Source organism: Ischnura elegans, chromosome 2 (assembly GCF_921293095.1).
Source record: "Ischnura elegans chromosome 2, ioIscEleg1.1, whole genome shotgun sequence".
NCBI classification, from domain to species: domain Eukaryota; kingdom Metazoa; phylum Arthropoda; class Insecta; order Odonata; family Coenagrionidae; genus Ischnura; species Ischnura elegans.
In genome coordinates this window covers 141303567-141325478 of record NC_060247.1, presented here as the reverse complement: position 1 = coordinate 141325478, position 21912 = coordinate 141303567, and the positions used below count along the sequence as shown (strand labels likewise).

The following is a 21912-nucleotide window of genomic DNA, read 5'->3' as shown; positions in this document are numbered from 1 at the left end:
AATATGCCAAGTGTTGATGTGCATAATTAAGACAAGAAAAGATTTGAGGTTTGTGCACTCAGTAGTATACTTGAGGGGGGGGGGGGGTGGAGAACCAAAATTGAAACCCCCTTAGTGTAAGGGGGGCGGATCACCACCTAGTTAGCTCTGTCCACCAACTATCCGTGGTATGCAAATACATAATAGATTTTAGGGTAATTGTGGCAGTCCTTGTTGTGTATGGAGACCCATGCTATTGATATATTTCCTAATGAAATTTCCTCCATATTATTTTTTCTTAGCCACATTTCTACTGGGTTGACATCTACCACCAATCAAAATAATCCGCCTATTCAAGAGCACATTAGCCAGTTGAGCTACAACAGCCGTTTCTTGGGACTGGATGTGCCAATTGGAGCCCAGCCATGTTCAGATAAGTGCTTGAATGGAGGAACATGTTTGAATGGGTATTGCATATGCCCAGTTGGTATCACTGGAGAGTCTTGTGAGGAAGGTGTGTTTTAAATGATTTTATAATATTTTGTGGAAATATACCGTATTTATCTGAATATAGTCCCCCCTTTTTTTTTCGAAAACTGAGCTTGGTAAAAGTAAAAGCACATTCAAAAAGTACATTCAAATTCATTTTTAAATATTTTCCTGAAACTGAAGCCTCAAAATGAGGGGGGATTGTAATCAGAGGGGGCTATATTTGGAGAAATACGGTAAGTTGAAATTTTCGAGGTACTTCCCAGCTAGCGCATTATAAGTCATTGAGATAAGGTGAAAGGAAGAAATAAGGAAGTCGCTTCTCAAGTAAGCTTGTTATGGCTTTCTTACGGCCAGGGTGACAAACATCCAGAGTAATGGCAAAATGGATGCCAAACTTTCAGCACTTCCGTAGATGCTGTTATTATCCCATCGTTACAGAGTGTTAATTAAGGCCTTTATGCATTAAAACAATGCTTTTATTATTGGCGCTTCTATATTATGAGGAGAAATAACATCATACCGCCATAATTTGAAAATCATTCACATTTATGAACTGATAGCTTAACGAAGGTCGTAAGAAAAACACAATTTCACAAGAATACCAACGTAGAATAATATAGAAATGCCGGAAGGAACATCTAATATACGTATTGTAGGCATCGGGTTATCAAACCATAATTTAAAATTCACAAATGTTAAAATGTATGGACCTTGAATAAATTCAGTTTTTCATGCACATGCCAAACAAGTTTTTTTACATAATTGGATATTTAATTAGTAACTACGCCTCCTGTTCTCAACAACTGCCGTGGTGCAGTGGTTAGCGTGTAGTACTTCATCTCCGAGGGTCGCACGTTCGGATCCACCCCGATGTTATTTTTTTTTTTCTTTCCGCCGCATAGATAGAGTACTTGTGCTATGCTTTATATCTTCAATAGCCGGTTGCTTGCAGTTATTAATTTTTTTCTATTTACGGGAAAATCTGTTATCAGTTGTTCAGCCCTTATAAAAACTCGCTAAATTTCCCCAATAGCCTTTAAATTCATGTCAAGATGAGCCGCGTAGCATGTGTAGTACGCTGTTCAGCCGCCTTTGGCGCTCCATCAGAAGTGACTTACATTGCCTGAGGATATTTGACGGCATTCCTTACCTAAACGCCCCTAACGACTTACCCTTGCCTTATATAAATCCCTTAGCTTACGATAAGCTGCTTATCAATTTTTTCCGTAAGAAAACCATAAGAAACGGTTAACTCACTTACTTTGTGCTATCTGGGTTGTAATACATTGTTAGAGGCCCTGCCCTTAAAATTCTAGCAGTTAATTTCCATGGCTAGGTGCATGTACCTATTTGCTTGATGCAACTTCTGACTATAAAATTTGCTGGTGGAATTTACTAGAGGCAGTAGCGTAGCCAGGAATTTTGTTCGGGGGGTCCAAAACCAGGGGGTAAATTTTTTGAAAAACAGAGTACTAATTAATGGGATTTTTTAAATAATTTTAACACTTTTCATAATCGAAAAAACTTCATTTGTTAAAGAAATATTTTGTAAATTCCTGATTTTTCAATATTTTGTTTCCTTTTATGAAGGAAAATAATTGTATTTGTATATTTGGGGGGGGGGGTCCGGACCCCCTGGACCCCCCCTGGTTACGCCACTGACCAAAGGTTTCTACAGGGTTGCTCACGATGAGTGCATAATTCTGTGTTCTTCAACCACATTTTTTGACTTAGGGAGACTTTATTTTTGAAAGCCATCTTGCTTCCATCTTCAATTTAAAGGTTGTTTAGCCTGGTTGTTTTGCTGGGCATTCTTCTGCTAAACATTGCTAGGTTAGCTCTCCCATACATTGCTGTTGGGCAGCCATTGTCTCCGTCAGGGGCGCAGCCAGGAATTAAGGCTGGGGGGCGGGGGTTTAGGTGCAACTAATACCGAGGTGTGTGGGGGTATGGAATACCCTCCAGGATAAGCGGAAGGTGCGAGATTAATGAATAGGGTGGTTTCCTATTATTTTTTTATTGCCTAAATTGAAAGATTATTACTCCTGCACCCTAATTATGTAACTGTGAGAAGGGTGAGAGCGATGTCGTTGCCAGGGGCAACGCGATTCCCACGACGGAAGGTGATAGCAGCGATTATGAAACCGTGATCGCTCTCTTTATCACGCTGCCAGCGTCATCACGTTCGAAACCCATGGTGACAAGCATATGCTGACATAAAAACGAGCACTAAATGCATATATTAGGAAAAAAATATTGTTTATTTTATTTAAAAATGCCCCATAATCGATTAAAAACCAATGAAATCCTTAATTATTTCTACTGGAGTGCTCTCTTGACATTATTAGTTGTCCACGTTGTTCAATTGTTATATGCGCACGGTAGTGAATTCTATTGAGCTGCTTTATTTCCACACAACAACTTGGAAAGTACTGCTAATCGAAGTACATCCGTGATTCAAACGTCAATTACTTTATATCGAAGTTTAATTATCAACATTTGCCAAGTACGTTCTTCAACATGTCAACATCGTTAAACTCAACTGATTTGGGCGTTACTTCTTGGAACGTTGAAATGTTCATGGTGAAACAAAACTCAGAACTATTCCACAATCTTTTATTTTAACAGTCAGGTTAGTCTTGATAATGACGGTATAAACGTCGAAAGTAGAAGACTGTTAAAATAAAAGTTTGTGGAATAGTACTGAGTTTTGTTTCACCATGAACATCGTTAAACTCCTTTTCGATTTTTTAATCATCATAAATCAACTATTAACTACTTACATTCAAATCGCTAGCGCGATTACACTTCCATTATCATTTCAACATTAATTAGTTTCAATCCAAGGTCACGACTTTTCGGCCATTCTCTACGATATAGTAAATATAATGACTGCAGCATCTCCCGGCGATTATTAGCATAATGGATTACGTTATCACACATCGAAAAGTAATACTACACTTTTCCAATAACTTTACCATTATACGAGTACTTTATCATACTATTATCTATTGGAGAAGTGAAGTACTTAGCTTTGAATTGCATCCATTTTATGTTTTCGTTGTTTGTTATTGTTATTTCAAAGACTCCGCAGACGACGCATTCTCGGACAAAGATGTGTCGAAGGATTTCATTGGCTCTTCAGATTTCTCAATGATACCAACCTCACGCGCTCGTACCTATATGATACGCGCGATGACGGTGGCTTACATGATCGCGCGATACAGCGGAACATGATGGTCATCTATCGCCGTCGTCGCTGTCACATTTACATAATTGAGGTGCTGGAGTACGTATTTCACGCTTTTAGATTTTTAAATGACGATATCTATTTTTCGCGATTAAAGGAAAAGTGAAAATTTTCTAGCGCGCGAAAACGCGACGCGTAAGTATGAATGTCGGGAAATCTCTCCGTGTGACGTATTTCTGGTTCCCGCTACTGCCTTGTGAGGTGACCTTGAGGCGAGTTGAGCGCTGATACGACGCAGGTTGCTAGCAGGTAGTTGAGTGTCCTGCTGGCTGGTAGCGCTTGGCTTAAATAAGGATTATTAAGACATGTTTCCCTGAGCTCTGCGCCTCATGCATGCATTGGTAATCTCAGACGATGTAAAACTCCTATCGACTCGTATAGAAACTAGGTCCCTGTGACGTCACGTGGAGTAGCATCGCATGGGCGCCAATCTGGCCCTTTTCAAATGAGGATAAAAATGGACCATTGCCATTCGTCTAAACCGGTATTTCTAAAACGAAATAATTTGTATTTAATGAATACAGTAATGGTGGGTAACGAAACGCAATCAATGACTTTCGTTTTCTTTGATGAAGGAAACTACCCTATTGCGGAATTTTAAGATAAACGGCTCAAAATAGTGAGTTTCACGGCTTTCTGGGGGATATTTAATTAATCCTTTCACTATTCTTTTAGTGATATCGATCCAATTAAAGAAAATGGATTAAACTGAAAAATTTCTCTGAACTCTAGGGGGGGTTTTAACCCCCAAACCCCCCCCCCCCTTGCTGCGCCACTGGTCTCCGTTGAGTCTATCTTGATGATTTCCAAGACTTCTCTGATCTGCCTTGGGTAGTTAAGGCTCTCTTTTGGAAATATCTTTGCTCTTCAATATCATTGTTGTGTTCTACCTCCCTCCATGCATGCTCTGCTAAGGCAAACAAGCTATACTACTTTTAACTACTTTCTGCACCCGTGCGCGTGAATGCGTACCAAGTCACTTGTTCCTGCAGTGCTTTATGCTACTTTTACTTGGTGATCCTAACTGCTTCTTTATCTTTTTAGCCATTCCTCAGCATGTTTCTCCCATATGCAACTTTCCAGAGGAGATTGGCACTTGACAATCGCCTTTGCATAATTCCTGTGGAGTACATGATAATGATGTACTACCTATGTAGAGCTTGTTTACTAGGAGAGAATTTTGGAACCAGGGAGGAGCTCCTCCTACGTTGCAGGTTTCCTAAATACAAAAATGTAAACATTTCCTGACTCCTACAAAATCGTATTTTTCGGGGAATTTGATTGATGTTAAGTTACTTTCCATGCGTAATTGCCTATTTGCACTGCACTGCTAAAATATGCCAAAGAATTTGACATCTTAATGACAAAAATGTGCATGACGTTAAAAAACCTTAATGGATCAGAATGAGCCTAGTGCAAAACTCCTGTCATCCTTGTGTGAAAAAAAATCATATCAACTTTTGGGATAGACCATGTACGTAGGTTGCAATTATCTGGGGAAGATGAATCCATCGATGGACAAAATATGTAATTATGTAGTGTAGATTGCTGACTGCTTGTATTTCAGATATTGACGAGTGCCTGTCATTGCCGAGTTCTATGAGCTGCTCCCACGACTGCTCCAACACATTTGGTAGCTACGAGTGCTCTTGCCCCCAAGGCCATGTGCTCAGTGGTGATCAGCGGACGTGCTTGCCTCTGGGCTGCATACCCACCTGCTTGAATGGGGGCTCGTGCGATGATTCTTCTGGCAAGTGCAACTGCTCCTCCGGATACACTGGGAAAGCCTGTGACTTGGGTATGTATGTTTGGCAATTAAGTACACTCCATTTGTGGATCTGGTTGTGGAGGAACCACCGTAGTTCCGCAGCTGAGCATTTGAAGCGAATTACATGGGATTTTTAGATTTACAATATGTAATTTTTGTTTTACCTGAGGAAACTTGAGGTTTTTTCTTCATGCATAATGAAAGAATGTAAAGGAGGTACGAGTTTCAAATTATGAATGGATTAATTTAAGATTTAAAATAGAAGTACTAGAAAACTAGGAAAGAAAGAAAAAGCAAAATGCAAATCTTAAATGTAGTTTGAGAGAAAGTTTGACCATCTTTCTTTCTTTCCCCTTTGTTAGATTTAAATGACGGAACGTTGGTGCTCAGGGATGAGGTAATACTGCAGCTAGATTTTGATATTAATAGCGTTGATGTAATAGGATCAAAACCTTTCAAAATCCTGAAGGAATTGTCTTTTTCTCAGAGCAACAGTCAAGGTTGGATGAAAAGAGAGGAAACAAAATTCTAGCCAGGTTTTCCAAAAACATTGTGCCCCTGGTAATAGAAAAAATGCAAAATGATGCAACAACACAAGCAGTGCAGTAGCCAGGAATTTTGTTTGGGGAAAATGTTTTGAAGCATGTTATTAAGAAGAGGTTTTTCAAACTAACATTTTTCATAATCAAAAAAACTTAATTTGTCTAAGAAAAATTTTGTTAGTTCTTGATTTTTTAGTATTTTGTTTTCATTTATGAAGCAAATCGACTTTGATTTTATATTTCAGCACCCCCCGGACGTTCCCCATCGCTATACCATTGAACTCTAGGGAAATATTACTTTGCAATTTTCCAATGAATACACATTCTTTATTCCCTTGATATACAGACTATGAAGTACAAGAACAAAATTTACTTGTTCCGAAAATATTGTATCTAATTTTTTGTTATTACAGGGACACAAAATACAAAAACACAAGAGCAAGTTGACTTTTCAACTTGCTAAAAAAAGGCATATTGGTTATGTTGCTGTCTTACATATTCACACTGCAGAAAATTCCTGAGGGTATTCTGTAACATTTCCAGCAAAAAAAATTCACTGTTGTGGTATCCCTGTATGTATTCCCAATTTTCTAGAGTGATGATGTCCCTGACTACTTTTTATTCCTCATTTATTATTGGAACATTATGTTCATTGAATGAAATATGTATCAGAGAAATTGCCTACCAGCAGTAAATGAAAATGTGGTAAGGTTTGTAAAACTGCTTAAATGACTAAATTTTTACCAAATCATAGAGCTACGGACTTTAAAATGTTGTGAATTAACTTTAGGGAAAGGATTATGCAAGTCATAATTTGTGTAGGTTGAGAATTGAAAATTCCCTACAGTCCTAATTCCTTTTTGTAAATTCACTGGGACAATGATCCCTGTATATCATGGAATTTTAAAGAGTTTTAAAATGGAACAGCATTAATTGGTTAATTGTTGTAGTAATCATTATAGGTGGGAAAAAAGGAAGAACTAACCTGACAATAGATGATAAATTAATTATTCCACTTGTAATTAATTACATCCACTATACAGTGCAACCTCGATATAACGACACCCCACGGTGCACTAATAAACACTCGTTATAGCAAATTGTTGCTTTACCGGAGGTGGAGCAAATAATAGCCAATATACCTGTTGCGAACAGATATACAGGAACAGGAGTGGTGTGCCGACAGATAAACATCTATCTGATAAACGTAAGCATAAATCCAGACGAAAGGCGATGTTTTTTTGCATCACTAAATTTCCTTACTCAAACAATGACTAACTATTCAAACAATTTATAAGCGCCGCACTGAATAAAAATCATGCAAAGCATTGTTTTGTCAATCATTATGCCAATGCACAACCGACGAAGCCATTTTTCTATGCACTTAATTAGTTCATTTACGTGATCATTCTATTATTTTGGTATTTTCCACTGAAAATTCAAAAATGAACTGATAAAACAGTATCGCGGTTATTTAATGCCTCAAATGTTTCCATTGGTGTATGCTTATTGTTTCTGTACGTTAAGCGGCAGTGAAGTAAAATAATGCATTACATTTGTTTCTACAGGCGAAGACGGTGGAAGGTTATATAACGTTCCCGCCTTGGAAGACTTTTTCTATCAGATAATGTAATATCTTCATCATCTACGGTAAAAAGTTTGCTAAGTTTGAAAAATGATGTGATTAAAATTGCCGTTGTTGAAAAAAGTTTCTTTTTGACTGTTACGCTCGTGACGTATTTGAAGTAATACACCGAGTTTACCATGGCACTGCAAACGAGAGTTAGTTGTTCTGTGAGTTCTTCCAGCGGCCACCAGGGGATGCTCGGCTACCCACGTGACAAAAGAGAGCGCCAGTACGACTCCGACCACTGACACGAATAGCTCACCCTTGTAAATCCGCAGCGGAGAATAAATACGTCCATCTGGACAATTCACGCTGAGTATCATTGCTTCGTACATCCTACATCATCGCTAAGGCGCACTATACCTACCTTTAGAGGCATCATTGCAAGAAATACCTCATACTGCAAGGGTTTTGTCTGGGAGTTGTATGTAACAAAGTTCCGTTTCGTGTATGTTATATGACGCGGGGAATACTTCTAAAGATACTTATGATCGGAGTCCTTTCTTCCACGACTTCGGGTTTACACCACAGGCATCACCAGCAATTATGAGGGGAGATAATGCTTTGGTGCTTTGCATTAGTATAATCAACCTTCCGCACTCTTAAAATTCTCGATTCGCAATCTATCCCTGAAATACTCCACTTTAGGCTTAGGCATAGCCTCTTTCTCAGAAGTTCCCGCAGATTTGAGTGGGCAAAACCACCCGAACAAAGCTCCTTATAACTCTTCATCGTCTGCATTCCTTGGGCGCTTTTGTTTTTTTTTAATTTTGCAGAGCGAATAGGAAGATAAATTAATTTCGAAACTCTCATATTACTCCTTTATTTTTATTTTCTCGCTTAGACGTGTTTGGTGTTTTTTTGGCCATGGTGACTGCCATCAAATGCTTTCTATTCACGCAACTCACTGACGTGCGGGTATGCTGCAGACTGCTTTCTGCCGCCCGAGGAACAAAAGAAGATGAAGCATTCGCGAATGCTAATGCCACAATATTTTCACCAAAATTAACTACTTATTTATCGAACGACAGTTTACCACATAAATTTGAGACTGAGCACTCCATTAACTTCATTTCTAACAGATCGCTAGCAATTTCAGAGGTTAAGTAGTCTTGATGAAAGTCTTCCGGCGGTGAAACCCTCGCTATGGCGAGAGTCAACACCAAAAGGGTCTCGTAAAAACGAATTTTTTAACACGCTTATTATAGGGTCAATTGATGGTGCATCGGCTATCTCTCGTTATAGCGGGGGTGTCGCTATAGCCCGTACTCGCTTTAACGAGGTTCCACTGTATTCTGTAATTTAACAATTTTGTACCTAGGCTTCACTCCAGCATGACTATACATAATAATTCACAAGGTCAAAGACTTCAATTGCTGAGAGTGTCGCTAAATGTTAATGAAACCAGTCACCAGCATGTATTACATTGATTGATTGTGTGGAGTACATGGGGAATTGCACTCAACATTAACCTCTTTTCCAGTGATAGTGCTGCCCCATTGTATTCTCAAATGTGCATCTCCTTTTTTAGCCCTAAGAATTTTGAATCTAGGTGGTACAAGATTATAGGAGAGTACCTTTTTTGATTGCATTCATTTGCTCTTGCAGATGTGAATGAGTGTGAGGAAGCTGGCAGTGGAGCTTTGTGTCAGCACCTTTGCCAAAACACTCTAGGCAGTTTTTCTTGCGTCTGTCTTGGGCGTGGGAAAACTCTGGGTCCAGACAAGCGTTCATGTGTCATGGCTCCTGAGTATTCCATCTGTTTTCCTGCTTGTAGGAATGGTGGGACATGCAAGCAGATGCTTGGTGGTCAGATATATTGCCACTGTCCCTCTGGATTCAAAGGACGTTTCTGTCAGATAGGTATGTCTGCACTCAGTGAGTACTGTTCAAGCCCTATGTGTAAGTTATGAGCTCCCGGGAGTTGGCCTAAACAGTGGCTGGCTGATTTATCGGCTCATGTATTGAATTTTTTTTTTGTAGAAGATTGTTAATTCAGAATTCTCTACTTCAGAAAATGCCTTTAATGGAAGATTCTCTAGAATATGCCAACTTCATGCTTTCTGTGACTCCAGGGAAAAGACAGCCAAATGAGCTGATAACAAGCCTCCTGTATGCAGATTTTGGCTTCCAAGGTCATCCTAAAATGGCAATCTTATTTCTAGTATGCATATATGTTGATGGTGATTCAACACAATGGTAGCAGTACCATCAAAGTGGGTGACTTGGGACAGTTTTAGCATTCAAAACTCAAATTTTCTCTCCCATTTCAGTTAAATTGTTTGAAATCAGTATCAAAGTGCAAGCTCTGTGTGAGGAATAATTACAAGAAAAATAAATTGCATTGGGTAATTATTTGCAGATTTATTAACTAATTAGAACTGTCCCAAACTTCAACAAAAAATAAACAAAAGCATTGTTATAATCACACAATTTCATTTTCAAACCTAAAACGACCCCGGCTTTCAAAGGTTTTCACAAGATAGAACCTGAAGAATTTGAGCTCCTTCAATGATACATATATCAGGTACATTTGGAGAAACAAATATATCTTTATAATTACATACCTGAATCAATTGAATTAACTTCATCATAATTTACCACGTTTTGCAGTGGAACTCCCTCCATTGTCAGTTCCAAATTATCAAAATACTCTTTTACGGTATGTGAGGATACTGTAGCTCTTGTGCGCTTCATCTTCTCTCTCTTCATATTCAAGCCTGGCAGTTAATTTTCCCTTGTGACGTTTTAAGAAAGGGCGAACCCAATCTGTACTAAGCATATTTATTTTGAATCTCTTCTCTGTCTATTCTATCCAGATAGGATTTTAAAAGTGAGTGGACATCACGTTTTGAAGATGAAATCCCCAATTAGTATTTTCAAGATTCCTTACACTAAAACTAACTTCAGCTGCCAACAATACTGTCTGACTTCCACGTGGATGGAGATTCTCTCCTTTTAATTTCCCTTGGGGAGTTGATTTGGTGACAACATATTAATCAGCTGCTTTCCTTATGGATGGTTTTCCTTTATGACACTATCCATACCTTTCTGTATAGATTCATCATAGAGTTTTTGCATTTTCTGGAACCAGGGGGGTTGTGTTTGAATCGCTCGTAATAGTCTCACCCACTCACTATCACGAGCGGTCCATTACGAGTGGTCACCAACACGAAGGGTATTTGGTGTGTTTGAAACTTTTCGTCTCGAAGTCGTATTGGAGCCTTCGTAATGAGATGGATCACGAGTGGTGGTTGTGGCAACGTTGTAATTTCCTTCATTTGTTTACGAATTCCTCAGTAGCGCGGCGTAAATTTAAGTAAACAAAGACGTAAATATGAAGGTTATCGCTGAGCAGAAATATATGCTTCTGCAATTCATTCTGAAGGTACACTATATAAAATGAAACGTATTGCGACATTAATGATTAATTCATTATTAATAAACCATTAAGCGTATTAGTTATTTATATTTACGTAGCATTAGCCTCTTATTCTTCCATATGTGATCCATATTTTTCGGTAAATGATCGTTTTCTTATATATTAATTATTTTTTACAGAGTGATTAGCTTAAATGAGACGTAAAAATAACTACTTACTCAAAAATAGAAAAATATGTAGCATCGTATATGTTGCTGATAAACTATGCTTCCATAAATTGCCATTTAAGAATCTCATAACATTTGTTGTGATTAATAAATTTTCCCTCAGCGTTGGCAATATTTGAAATCTGCCTCTATAGTAGCGTGTTGCATGCGTGAGGGCACCCAGACTGGGAGTGAAGCCCTTAAATTTAGTGAGCTTAATCATATTAAAAAACGTATGATAGCACTGATAGGGAAGAATGCGACACACGGGCATGAAGACTTGCAGGAAATACTAATCATTTTCGATATTGAGGTAATACTAACATTAGCGTAGCAGACCCCAAGTGTAACTAAGTTGAGTATGTCACAAAATAGAATCATTGGTTATTTCAGCAACAGAATTCATCAGAAAGCCATGTAGATGAAGAAAAAAATAGTCAATCTGTAGATTCAAGTAATCTTTCTTCCTTTGACCCGATCCCATCAACCTCAAAATCTCCTTCCACATCTACTAAGAGTGTTTCAACACTTATTTCCACTTATAATCCACTTTCCATAATTATTCAGACAGTCTCAATTTCTAATCCCCACTCAAGCTCACTCCCTCAAATCAAACTACCACACCAAGCACCATTGTTTCAATTCTAAAGACGAGGCGGACGACCCTAAAGCAAGTCTTGCATAATATCCCAAGAGGAAAAGCTTATACAGCCTGTATGTGCGACTACATAGTATGTGCAGCAAAATGGCCCAACTTATGTGGCCATTTCCTCTTGGGATTTTAGCCTGAAATTAGCTCTGAGCTCTAGTTTGTGTTTGTGTGAACTTTCCAGCATATTGTTTTTCATTGAAAGTTATTCTGTACCATAAGAATTACTACTGCTGTGCTGAATCCACTTTCCATAACCTAACACTCATACATGTTTCTATCTCCCTGCACATTTTAATCAACTTTAATTATACCAAGGGCAAAAATTAATGCTGGAAGATAGGAGCAATGAGAGAAATGCCCATTTTTCAAAGTTCAAGTTGAAAAAATTCCAGTAATGAAAAGAAAATTAGAAGATGAATAGGAATGGAGGGAGGTTTAAGATGTGAAAAAGATAAAATAGAATTTGATCTACATAGGGGATTTAGTATCCAATAAGACCTGCAAGAATATCCTCAAAGCAGTGCATATATACTTCATGCCCAATTCTAATTTCTAGTAATGAAATAGGGGAAGAAACAATATAATTGTTACAAAAAATTTACTCTCCTATTAAAAAAAATCTAATTAGCCTCTTGCTTAATCCTATTGGTTCAATCTAAGACTCATCTTGGTTTCTCAAAGATGCTGTTATAAAATTAATGCTATTCTAATCCATTAGGTTTGTCACTATTTTAGGTGAACATTTAAATTTATCTTATACAAGGTCAAGGTTATATAAAAAATAGCATCAGTAACATGCATCTTGGCATTGAATTGTCTTTATTTTCAAAGAAAAGAACAACACATAGTATCGTTGATGTACTGCAATAGAAATAACGTTATACAAGGAGTTGGTATACATCACATTCATGGATCACATTAATGTGAAGTTGAGAAAGTAGAGCATATCATAGAAACATAAAGTTTTGTATGCCATAATGGATTTATTATTGAATATTGAGTATCAACAACCATTATGGATGGCAAACCTGTGATCCTCATTAATCATTTTCATAAAAGACAAATAATGCAAGCAACCATCAAATTTATGAGTAATTCCATTCCCATTGGCAGAAAGTAATCTCCACTGCATACCACTGCGGACATACCTACACCTAAGTAGGGAAACCAAATAGAAAATGAAGCAGAAATGGTATAAGCAGAGGAAAAGTAAGAAAAAGTAGCAGTTGAAGGAGTAAAAACATTGCTTTTACCACATGGTGATTAATTTTGTCTACCATGGTCTCATTACAGCTTACCATTTTAGAGGTCTCACCTTGAACATGTTACACTGTAACGAAACCATGGTCAGACACAATAAATCACCATGTGGAATTAGTAAAGTTTTTATTCCTTCATCTCCTATGATAAAGCATTTCCACCGAGTTACACCCACTACTATTAACTATAGTAAGAATAAACCTAGACCACACATGAAAGACTGTCATTCAGACTCCTGCTTATTGTACAGTGGGTGTGCCTTGGGAGGCTCAGTATGAAGAGGGCCAAAAAAAATGTTTCAGCACATTTGAAGAGAAAAAGTGGCTTGGACATCAAAACTGTTGGTATTGAACACCAATGTTTGTTGGAAACCACTAAAAATTGATGTAACTGTTTCGATTAGTTTTAGATTATGAAAGATTAGAAGATGGGTTAAGTGAAACAAGGTACATACCAAGCTTGTAGTGATAAAAAGTCACCAAGGAGTCAAGCAGTTTATCCTGCAATCTGAAGGCCTGATTACACGGTACATAAACACATAGTTAATGCGTGAAATCATGAACGATTTTGGTGGACCGGAACAGAACATATACAACTGGATGAACCACATGGAACAGGTTCTATTTTCTGTTCCTGCGTCCACACAAGTTTGGTGGTTATACAGTGCATTTTCATGTTCATTCGCGCATTCAATCATTTAAGCATTAACTTGAGCATGTTAATGTATCACGTAACCAGGCTTTACAGATGGTAGACTTCCTAGTAGATCTAAGAATTATTATTTATACATAGATTAGTATTCTGAGAAAAATGCACACCAGAGTATTTCCATTGAAATGATTAGTCAACCAAACAACCACTGAACAGCATCCTTTGGATTAGTATTTTAAATATTACGATTTAGAAGGGGTTGTCCAGAAGCCTCACCCAAATTTGAACCTGGGAGAATCTGGTTGAGTTAGTCTGAAAAATTAAAAATACAACAGTAACAGAAAAGCAAAATATCAAAACCTTCAGATTAAAAAATTGAACAGAAACCATTAAAATCAAAGCAAAGTAAGATGAGTCAAAATAATCTTATTCTAACATGCCTCCCATTCCTAAGGCTATTCATTGCTATTTGAGGATCTATTGCTTTGGGGATATATTGCTATAGAACATGGCAGATATGCATGGTTTCAATTAGTATAATCATGGATATATAATAATTATATTCTATTTTGGAAAACCAGTTATGTAAGTCAATGTAAGAAGCTCATTAGGCTACTCATTGACACTAAAATATCATTCAGCAGGTAATGGGTTACAATGTAAATTTCTAGAAAGTAATTGACCCTAGTTGCTTCAAAATAAAATATTATTACATCACATGAACTCACCACTTGCATATTAATCAAATGATATATGTTATAATTTAAATAATCCCTTTCCTTTAACACTACATGATTTTTTTGGAGATGCCACCATGGCAATGTGAGTTCCATCTATTATTCTGATTTTCATAGGGAATACATCCATCACATATAACCAGTAAAAACCAACCACTTAATGCATGACGCATACATACTTGCCTAAGAAATATAGCATTCAGTCTACTGCGTTCACTATTCACGGATGTTCATAAATTTTTAAACCAAGTTAGTATATACCTACGCCAGCGCTATGATATTGAATTTTGGCAATGGTCCACGGTCACCCATCATTAAAGAGATAGTCATTTATAGTTTTTGTCACCTCTTCCACACTCCGGCACAAAAAGCTTCTCTCCATGTTCATTGTCGCGTCACGGGGCCGTTGTGCTCCGCCCGAAATGCAATGCATGCAGGGCCGGAACTAGCCTTACATTTACGACGAAAATAATAAGAAAAGAGAAATGAGGGACTGGAAACCAAAATTTAAATACAGTGAAAGGAAGAAATGACGGGGGTGGAAGAAAATAAGGAAGGGAATCCCGCCTTACCTTGGCTTCCGCCCGAACTCTCCACCCCATGCGTCCGTCCACCACTTGATTCTCGTCAGAGCTTCGACGAGATAAACGCTCTTCGCCTTGAACTCAGGCGAACGAAAGCTGTCGTCTTCGCCCGGACCCAAGCGAATGAATGAATTACCGGTGCCGCAGGCCAGCACCGTTCTTCCGGTGCTGCTCAAGCCCTCTTTAGGCAAAAAAGTACGGCACAAAACAAAAAAACCAAGGCAGGCGGGAAAAAGAAGAAAAGAGGGAAATTCAAATGGAAGAAAAGAAGACATAAGGCTATTCCGGCCCGAACATACCGCCCACCTGAATTTAGAAAAAATTCACCTCTTTATAACGAAAACTGAAATAAGCTGTGTTCTTAGTCCTATCCTAAGAGTTGGGTTTGGGATACTATAGCTTCACTTCCAGAGGCCCATCTGGAAGACTTACTACAGGACTCAGGTTAGGCCGTGGATAGGGAATTAGAAGGAATAAGAATGTTAAAAACGAAACTAACGCGCAACTAGCGAAAAAAAAAAAGAAAATCTTACATCCGATCTCACAAGTGCTCTACCAGATATAATCCAAAATTTTCTGACTATTAATGCCTCTACCATTCGAGGTCCCCCGTGCAGAGATGCAAAGTGATAATGTCGCACAATCAATCTAGAGAGATGACTCTCTTTAGGCAACAAAACAGGTTGTTTTTGTGATTGAGGCAATGCGGAATTAATGAGCCTGCCGCCCACCCTGAGGATCCCTTGATCATCAATAATAGGAGATAAACGAGCAAAAGTAGAATGAAGACACTTGTTTCTAGAAATAGAATGGAGGACATCCTTGAAATGACATTTCTGAACCAGTTTTATGATGAGGTTAAGAGATTTGGTCCATTCAGATTCCAAAATAAAAAGATTGGATGGTCGCTGCACTTCCTTACAACCAGAGATAAATCTACGCACAAATACAACTGTTCGTATTAATTTCAAGTAGCAGGAGTACGCCTTCATCCAATGACATGAACATCCCTTTTCATCTTGGATGGCCCCTGCCCATTGCGCTTGAATCTTAACCTCCGGTAGATCATTTGCATATTTACTTTCCGAAGGTATAGATGGCCACTTTGATTCATCCTCCCTTAGAAATTCCGGACCTGACCAATATAAGTCACATAGCAGCAACTGATTTGGCATCATTCCCCTCGAAACACAATCTGCTGGATTGTTGGATGATTCAATATGTCTCCACAAAGAACTGGGAATTGAAGCCGTAATGTTAGTGATTCTGTTAGCAACAAAGGTCTTTAATAAATGAGGTGACATTCGCAACCACGCCAACACAATCTGAGAATCGGTCCAGGCATATATTTTGAGGATCTGAAGTCTTTTGTCCAAAAAAGATGACAAACGGGATAGAAGCTTAGATAACAAGTACGCTCCCATTAACTCAAGCCTTGGAATAGATAAAGTCTTCAAGGGAGCAACTTTACTTTTAGCTGCAACTAGATGAACATTAATTTCTGATTCTGCGATCGTTCTTATATACACCACCGCACCGTAGCCGCGCTCCGATGCATCACAGAATCCGATCAGTTGCGCCTCTGAAGACCGTGGAAATATATATCGAGGAAACTTTATCTGCTGCAACAACTGACTCTGCGAGACAAAATTATCCCATTGATTCTTAATGACTTCTGGAAGGGAATCATCCCAAGATAATTTTTCATTCCACAGGGATTGCATCAAAACTTTAGCCCATAAAGTTACGGGAGACAAAGCCCCAATCGGGTCAAAAATTCTGGCAATGTTCGAAAGCAGCTTTCTTTTTGAATTGACCACCGTATCAAAATTGACATGATAGGAAAAAGTATCGGATTTTGGTGACCAATACATTCCCAAAACTTTTAAAAGGCAAACATCGCTCGAATCAAAATTTAAAATTGATACCCGTTTCTCCTCGGGAATATAACTTAACAATTCCGGAGCATTGCTTGCCCATTTTCCAAGAGAAAAGCCTCCTGATAAAAGCAAGGAAATTAATTGCTTTTGCAAATTTAGTGCCTCTGCAATCGAGCTCGCTCCCGTGACGATATCATCAACATATGTGTCATGAAGAAGCACCTTTGAGGCTAACGGGAAATTTTGTCCTTCATCACTGGCGAGCTGATGTAGAGTTCTGATCGCTAGAAAAGGTGAAGAAACAACTCCGTAGGTCACCGTATTCAATTCATAATCCAATAATGAGGACGATGGATCCTCTCGGAAGACAACGTGTTGATAGGTGCGATGGTCGGGATGTAACGATATTTGTCGATACATTTTCACAATGTCGGTAATAAACGCGACCTTATGCGTCCTAAATCCAATTAAAAGGTCAAAAATGTCCTTTTGAAGTTTGGGACCAGTTTCTAAGACGTCATTTAGTGAAATACCGAGTGATGTCTTCGCCGAGGCATCGAAAACAACACGTATTTGACCGCACTGAGAAGCATCCTTAAACACGGCATGATGGGGCAGATAATACGATCCGGGACTCGTAGACCTGGACATATGTCCCAGCGACTCGTACTCGCTCATGAATTTATGGTACTCGCCTTTTAAACGCGAGTTCCTTGACAATCTGCGCTCCATGTTCATCCAGCGCGTGATAGCATATCCATGAGAATCTCCCAGAGTGGGAGGACATGCCTTAAATGGCAACATAACTTGATATCTACCGTCAGACATACGACGATGCGTATTTTGAAACCCTACTTCGCATTGCACGTCTTCAGGTCTCGGTAGAATTTCGACCTCCACTTCTTCCACTTCCCAAAACCTTTTCAGTTGATTAAGAAGAAGTGTCTCCCTCTTACCAATAGCCAGCGAAATTACCTGAGAAGGATTCTGGGGGGAAATGGTTGGATAACTTCCCATTATAACCCAACCGAACACAGAATTCATAGCTATCACATTTGCGTAAGACAATGATTTCCGCCCACCAAGAAGAATCCTAGGAAATAAATCCATGCCCAATAACATTTCTACGGGGGCCGGTCTATCGAACTCGGGATCTGCGAGACGCAAATGTGCAAATTTTTTGAAAAGATAGAGTGGGATAGGAGTAGTTGGAAGTTCATTTAAGACCTCCGATACTACAACCGACCTCGTGGTCAATACGGGGGATGACGTATGTCTTGGAGATAAAGAGCATAAAACCTGACCGTTGGGTTGCTGCAGGGGAACATGCGCTAAGCCAAATAGCTCGCCCTCGTAAGCGGAGATGGGCAAAGATAATCGCCTTACCGCCGAGGACGAAATAATGGATAACTGCGAGCCCGGATCTATTAGAACTCTGATACGCTCCCACGCCCCATTACTAGCCTGAATCAAGGCAACCGCTGTGCCTAGAATAGTCGAATGCTGCCGATCACTCCGAGTGCATGACGATATGATAGCAGGGGGTATGGATGAGGTGGTAGATGTTTTTGACAAGGAAATACCCTCTTGACTATCGTCACGCAATCCGGTGGAAACCTTTCCTGCGTCCTTCGCGCCTACTGTGTTCCCGTCTTCGGCAGAATTATGTAAAGACGTGTGGTGATAGCGTTTACATCTTTGACAGCGCATACCTCTTGCTTGACACTTGGGAGCCCAATGACCCGGCCTTAGGCAATTGAGACACAGCCCTTTTGACCGCACAAAGGTTGAACGTTGATTACAACTCATTTCAATGTAACGTGGACATTTAAATAAAGGATGCAAAGAAGAACACAATGGGCAATTATCACGTTTCTCTGAATAATTAGACATCCTTGAAGAGGCTTCGTTGGCTGAAACTGGCAGAGAAAATTTAAATCTACCTCGAGAATTCGTGGAGGTAAATTTAGAAACCGATCCACTTGATGTTTGCAGAATTTTAATTCTTTTCTTTACAAAATCAATTAGATTTGTTACAGAAGGGAACATGTTTCCACTCAGCGATCCTTCAAACTGGGATAATATCTCAGAATTCAAAACTCGAGCGGCTAAGCGGAATAAAATAAATTCTCCCAAATCTGGAATATTCAGGGTCCCTAAGGCCGCATACATCTCTGCAAATGTTGTCACGAATTGTTGTAACTCTGCTTGATTATTAGAAATTTCTGGAAACGACAACATTTTGTCCAAAAATGAAAATCCAAGAATGCGAGGATTATCATAAAAATCGTTTAATTCTCTCCAGGCGGATGGATAATGAGCTTCGCCAAAAGGTACAGAGGCAATTATTGCCAATGCCTTACCTTGGAGAGAAGATTTAAGATAGGAAAATTTTTCAATGGCGGATATATCATTCCGGTAATGCACCACCGATTTAAATATATCGCGAAAAGCGGGCCATTCAGGAAACAACCCCGAAAACTTCGGAACATCAATGGCTGGGAGTTTACATTTTTGAGATTGCACAGGGGCTTCCCCGTCCACATCGCTCGTGGACGCCCTCAATCCATCAGAAACAGACAAAATAAAATAATACTTCTCCTCGAACTCCTTTGCCAAAACGGAATCTATCTTATACACGTCCGCGCGATTGCAATTATTGCAGTGCTCAAAAATTGCCAAATTTTCATCTAAAAAACCACGATAAACTTCCTTTAGACTAGAACACCTGGCAGAAAATACGCCAAAATTAGGATGCTCCCTGACTCGCCCCTGGTATTCACTCAACTGACGTGCCAAATCATACGCGACCGAAAGAGTGGCTTTGAACTGGTCCCGTTTGAATCGCAGAAGGGATAGACGCGATTCGAAATTCTGTCTCGTGGTTATTTCACTTTCTGGCATGATTGCACTAAACGCACTAAATAAATTAAAATAAAATAAAGCCTAATGATTTCCAAATCTGTCCCGGGTTTCGGCACCAAAAAATGTCGCGTCACGGGGCCGTTGTGCTCCGCCCAAAATGCAATGCATGCAGGGCCGGAACTAGCCTTACATTTACGACGAAAATAATAAGAAAAGAGAAATGAGGGACTGGAAACCAAAATTTAAATACAGTGAAAGGAAGAAATGACGGGGGTGGAAGAAAATAAGGAAGGGAATCCCGCCTTACCTTGGCTTCCGCCCGAACTCTCCACCCCATGCGTCCGTCCACCACTTGATTCTCGTCAGAGCTTCGACGAGATAAACGCTCTTCGCCTTGAACTCAGGCGAACGAAAGCTGTCGTCTTCGCCCGGACCCAAGCGAATGAATGAATTACCGGTGCCGCAGGCCAGCACCGTTCTTCCGGTGCTGCTCAAGCCCTCTTTAGGCAAAAAAGTACGGCACAAAACAAAAAAACCAAGGCAGGCGGGAAAAAGAAGAAAAGAGGGAAATTCAAATGGAAGAAAAGAAGACATAAGGCTATTCCGGCCCGAACATTCATATATGCATCATAAGCTATGTATGGCACTTATTGTCCAACAGCATTGAATGTAAGAGTATCCAATACCTGTTATGAAATGAGTGTTTATCTTGAGGCAAAGTTGAACATTTGTCGACACACACGGTTACATGCGCGAGTGAGAAACAGCCTTAATGTATTTTCATGATTATATATTCGGCTATTTTAAGTTAGAGATAAGCTAATATGTAATGAGGCCCATATTACACAATTAAATACAAGATACCAATACTCGGAATTAGTAACACAATAAAACTATAGTAATCAACGTCCCGTCAAAAGAAACTAATGACCGAGAATATTTTTTGCAAAACTACCGTTCTAATACGAAAGATCAAAGCCAAATTTGAAGAACAATAAATAAACTTATCCTAAAATAGCGAAATACGGTAACGGAAGGACATTAGCACTGTTAAAACACTTTTAAACGAATTATTCAGGATGAACGGTAAAACAATTCAATTGCACTTATCGAGTTTGAGTAAATAATCATTCCAGCAAGGCACAATTTGCTTCTCAACAACCAGAAGTTGACTCTCCACCACATATTCCTCTCTGCAGAAATGAAAATGTAGAGAAAACAACAAGTGAACGTATTTACATTGTACGCGCTTTGCGTACGGCAGTATTTGTTTTGGGGGCAAATTCAAATACACCAATTTAAAATTAATGTCATGATGCCAGCACATCGCTTTTCGGAGTTTCTCATTCTCCTTCTTTACATGAAACATGATCTTTTTTAATGATTTATTAAACTTTTGCACTCCAACTTAGCAGAATAATGTCCTCAATTTATTAAGATATTGCAAGTTAGAACAGCGGTAATAAAGTTAGACTTCTTCGCGTTTCACATCTTATTTTATTTTGGATCACAACCAGAAATCGGTGTAAAATTTCTATGATTAAAAACAATAAAATTTCATACATGAAACATGTGTACTTACTTTGTTTACATTACTTACAGCTGATGTCCGTGAAGCTTCGGAGATGTATGGCATCAATCAGAGATTGCTTCAGTCTTCACTGAGGCGAAAAAGGCTTCTGATTTCCTTTTCTCTCAGTTTAAAGGCGTCTCCTCTTCTCCTGAAATTACGCTGTGCTCTCTCCGCAATTAAATCCTCGTCTTCAAAATTCTCATGCGCGTGCATTAACATCATAAAGTCCGCCATGTTGTTTACTTGGTATCCATCGTAGTCAATCCTTCGTAATCATCTCGACCGATAGCTACCGAGTCAGATAATTACGAAGGGTTTTTACGAGTGAAATTTTTACGAGTGATTCAAACACACCAAAATTCCGAATCGCTCGTAATTGTACCACGTGACTCCTTGGTTACGTGCTCGGAATAATTACGAGCGATTCAAACACAACCCCCCTGGATCTCTTTCATACTTGCTTG

General features: G+C 39.0%; 1 protein-coding gene and 1 long non-coding RNA gene across 4 annotated transcripts in view; one reads left to right on the top strand and one right to left on the bottom strand.

Moving 5' to 3' along the window:
* The window catches only part of LOC124154711, a 143965-nt gene that overhangs the window by 88057 nt on the left and 33996 nt on the right, over window positions 1-21912 (top strand). For all 3 annotated transcript variants that reach the window (XM_046528594.1, XM_046528595.1, XM_046528596.1), the window contains 3 exons: window positions 282-493; window positions 5289-5519; window positions 9267-9521. In XM_046528594.1, the coding sequence (XP_046384550.1) occupies window positions 282-493; window positions 5289-5519; window positions 9267-9521 (698 nt within the window). The remainder of the gene's footprint in view (window positions 1-281; window positions 494-5288; window positions 5520-9266; window positions 9522-21912) is intronic.
* LOC124154714 lies at window positions 12701-14988 on the bottom strand. Its single transcript, XR_006863987.1, has 2 exons — window positions 14893-14988; window positions 12701-14121 (listed from the first exon to the last, which is right to left on the bottom strand). It is a non-coding gene; the product is annotated as an uncharacterized LOC124154714 (long non-coding RNA).